Source organism: Anarrhichthys ocellatus, unplaced genomic scaffold, assembly GCF_004355925.1.
Source record: "Anarrhichthys ocellatus isolate YVR2014 unplaced genomic scaffold, GSC_Weel_1.0 scaffold3, whole genome shotgun sequence".
Taxonomy (NCBI): domain Eukaryota; kingdom Metazoa; phylum Chordata; class Actinopteri; order Perciformes; family Anarhichadidae; genus Anarrhichthys; species Anarrhichthys ocellatus.
This window is the reverse complement of record NW_022280033.1, coordinates 2,991,785-2,995,769: the sequence shown is the minus strand read 5'-3', so window position 1 is coordinate 2,995,769 and position 3,985 is coordinate 2,991,785. Positions and strand designations below refer to the sequence as shown.

Sequence of the window (3,985 nt, the reverse complement as noted above, 5' to 3'; positions counted from 1 at the left end):
ATGAATAACCAAAAGTACTCTAAACATCAACCATGAATAACCAAAAGCTTTGTTATATTCACAGTATTATACTCTCACAGCTGAAAACAACTCAACAGGCCGCCGCTTATCATCCAGTCCTGGTGACAACAGAGCTTTGTGTGTGTGTGTGTGTGTGTGTGCGTGTGTGTGTGTGTGTGTTTAGAAGCTAATAGGTTGATTGCAGCTCTCAGGCCTGACAGTTCACTCATGTGTTCTCTGCAATGCAAACACATTTAAGTAATGACTGCAATTTCATCCACTCTTACACACACACACGTGCGTGCGCACACACACACACACACACACACACACACACAGGTACATAAATACATTGTATGAAACTGCAGACAGAAAGAAATCTAATAAAGGTTAAAGAACAAATTGATAAGAGAGAAAAGTCCCTTCCTAATGACACCTCTTTGTGTCACTCTGTACTGATCTCTCTCTCTCTCTCTCTCTCTCTCTCTCTCTCTCTCTCTCTCTTTCGATGATGTAACTGGTCCATTAGAGAACACTCCACTTTACTAATCAATTTATCAACCCCCTCTCCCCCTCCTGTGACCTCCGGTTAGCTCCCTCTCTGTCTTTCTCTTCTTCCATTCGGTCATGTCTCTGTAACACGCAATCTGGTGCACATGCATACACTCACAGATGCACGAACACCAAAACAAATTCGGTATCAGATCAGTCCTCTCTGGAGCAACAGCTACTTCGACCCAACACAAGATGGAAAAGGCATTCACATCTGGTGAAGTTAGAAACAGATTTGTTCAGTTTAAGGTGGTTCAGGCTGTTTTTTTTCAGTTGCAGGCAATTGATTGGGGCCTGTCAATCACAATATAGCCACGCCCTAAAGCATACCCTGGTCTATTTTTCCAGTTGTTTGACGGAGATGTTGTCAAAACAACATAAATTACACTACAGTCATTTAGCAGACGCTTTTATCCAAAGCGACTTCAGATTCTATCACACCGTAGGCACAGCTACGGGAGCAATTTTGGGGTTAATTGTCTTGCTGAAGGACACATCGACATGCGACTAGCGGAGCAGGAGATCGAACCGCCGATTGAAGGACGGCCCTGCTCTCCACTTAGCCACCGTCGCCGTAAATAGATGAATTATGACCTATCTACACTAGCTCTAAGCATCTTATAATACATCATTAAAACTACTAATTACAAGATTTGATCAATGAAAATGCAATATTTTGTTTTATAATCATTTGTGTGCCTTTATGAAAAAACACTATGAATTATTTTAACAAAGTGATACGATCCGATACGATCCGAACCGTGAGTTTTATGGTCCTGCTGCACCACTTTGTGTGTGTGTGTGTGTGTGTTTATCTGTCTTAGATCAGACCACAATGCTTGTAAAAAGTAACATCTTGGATTAATGGTGAACATGAAGCGACTTCCAGGAGAAGATTACGCCTCGAGGCTCTCTCTCACCACAACGTCTCACATTATGAAAAAAATGAGGGTGATGGTAGAGCTCAGAGTGAAACACTGAACTCTGTGTCATCATTAAACTTCAGCTGAGCAGCACTTACTGCCTGACACCATGTCTCTCATTACCGTATGGCAGTAATACACAGGAAACTCACAATGTCTGCTTCCTGATGCAATGGTGTCGGTCACACAGTGACAGACTGAAAGACTTCACATGGCCACAGTGTGACACACAGATGCTCTACTTTAAAACTACAACGTTAAAGTTATTTCAAACAGACCGGAGCACTGGAGCAACACAGTGTTAGTCAAATGAATCTGAGGGTAATTGATTTGAAGTGAGAGGCAGATGTGAAGGCCGAGAAAGAGGCAGCAGGGAAGTGTTACTCAACACACAAAGGAGCTTTTACAAAGCTTTTACTGCACAGGCACACACACACACACACACACACACACACACACACACACACACACACACACACACTAATCCACATTGGTTTTATGTATGTTCTCCTCTTAAAAGGCAAAGAAAGTGTTACCGGTTACAAAACTGACTGCAATATAAACTAAACAAGTAATCTGTGTTTTCTTCATATAGGTATGAATAAGATATGCTACTCTTACAAGTTCATGATGCAATACTAACTCATTGCAAAGTTTATGAAAGCTCTTACAAACGCTGCTCAAACACATAAAAGTCACAAACTTCCACATACATTCTCATAGAAGTTGTGCATTTCATATTTCTGAATGTGGTAACTCCAGTTTTCTGGAGTGAAAATAAGAGGAACTCAGTAGCTACTATTAGTGTTTAAAGCCAAAAGGGCTCAACAGAAAACTAAATCCTACTGCCTCAGTCCCCATCGACAGATAAATGACAGGAGGGAACACTTTGAAACGAGAGTGTCACTTTAGACTAAAAGCTTCTGTGACCGATATGCGACAGCTCTTTTGTGTCGTTATAAAAAAGGGGAAAGAAGAGAGCAAAGGATAGCCGATATATAAGAGATAACAGCAGTGAGTCTGTGTTTCATACACGTTAGCTGCCCTGGGATGCCCCTGAGTTGACCCTGATCTTTATGTAAAAGTCTGAGTTGTCTTACCTTCACTTGAAGATCCCGATAGGTCGATAACGACGTACACCTTTCCCTCTGGCTCCAGGTCAATCTGCAGACACACAGGTAATGAAAAACAGAGAGTAAGGACGGACAGAAGGATGTAGCTGTCGGATGTGGCAAGTTGTCCACAGTATGGAAGTAACATAGCAAATTGTAAAGGAAGAGAATTGTAGATAAATGTGCATTATTCTCTTTCATTCAACAACTACAGCACTTATGCAACCAGGTGCTCTATCTAAGTTTCAGATACACATATACTGTAACTTAGACTATGCAGATAACTCCAGTGTCACGTTTCCACTTTTTAGAACTGACTGATGACAGAAAAACACTGTGTGGATGAAGCATCTGAGATGTGGTGAACCGTAGTTACGTTCTACTACAGCTAGAACAATAGCACAACATTGTTTACAAGAGCACTAAGGTCTTTCTTAATTTGCATTTAACTTTAAAATGCACAAAATCTTCTTCTGGGGGAGCATGCCTGAGGTCCACCCACCATAGTCTCCTATGGGAAACACTGTCTAACGATTATTTCCACTGTCAATGAATCTGATTATTTTCTCTATTAATTGTTTAAGAAAATAGTGAAAAATGCTTCTAAGAATATTCTAAAGATAATTGCATAAAATTGCTTGTCTTTATCCAATCAACAGTACAAAATGTATTCCCTTCACTGTCGAGACAGATAAAGTTGTGAAAACAACAAATCTATCAATATGAAGATTTGAGGTGCATTTGCATATTTTCCACAATGTATTGATATCGGAAAAATAAATCTTAACACAGACACACGCACCACCACAAATACGCTGCCAGCCTGTGGGAATCGTGTGATCGTAACTTCCTGTTTGGCCGAAATCTCGCAGTGTCACTTGCAACACGGCGGTAATGTGGTAACATAGAAGAAAGAAGGTTGGAAGAAAAACACACACACACACACACACACACTGTGGCATACTAGAGGTTGACACATATCCTGTCACACGCCCACACATCATATATACACCTCTCACACACTCTCACACACTGGAGTACCAATGTGTTTGGACCAGAGAGAAGCTCGAGGGAGTGAAGACAACTGCTGCTCTGAACTCTATTGAGAGTCCGCACGTGCATCTGTGTACACGGCCAAGTGTGTGTGTGTGTGTGTGTGTGTGGGTGTGTGTGTGTGTGTCTCTGCGTGAGCATGCCCCTCACACACACGCACAGTGAACAGTACTAAGTGAAGACTTGGTGCAGCGAAGGCGAACAGGCGTGGGTTCAGTAATGTATACAGTAAGAGATGGAAAGCAGAGAGAGAGAGAGAGAGAGAGAGAGAGAGAGAGAGAGAGAGACGGATGAGGGGGAGGACAGAGAAAGTTTGTTGGCTTGTTCCAACGTGAAAGTGCAGAG

The 3,985-nt window shown here is 41.9% G+C and overlaps 1 protein-coding gene across 3 annotated transcripts in view; it reads right to left on the bottom strand.

Annotated features, from left to right (window-relative positions):
- LOC116400383 (protein kinase C epsilon type-like) overlaps positions 1 to 3,985 on the bottom strand; it is a 61,420-nt gene that overhangs the window by 39,042 nt on the left and 18,393 nt on the right. For all 3 annotated transcript variants that reach the window (XR_004213918.1, XR_004213919.1, XM_031878189.1), the window contains exon 2: positions 2,576 to 2,639. Coding sequence is in view for 1 of the 3 variants with exons in the window: in XM_031878189.1 (XP_031734049.1) it covers positions 2,576 to 2,639 (64 nt within the window). In the remaining 2 variants the exon portion in view is untranslated. The remainder of the gene's footprint in view (positions 1 to 2,575; positions 2,640 to 3,985) is intronic.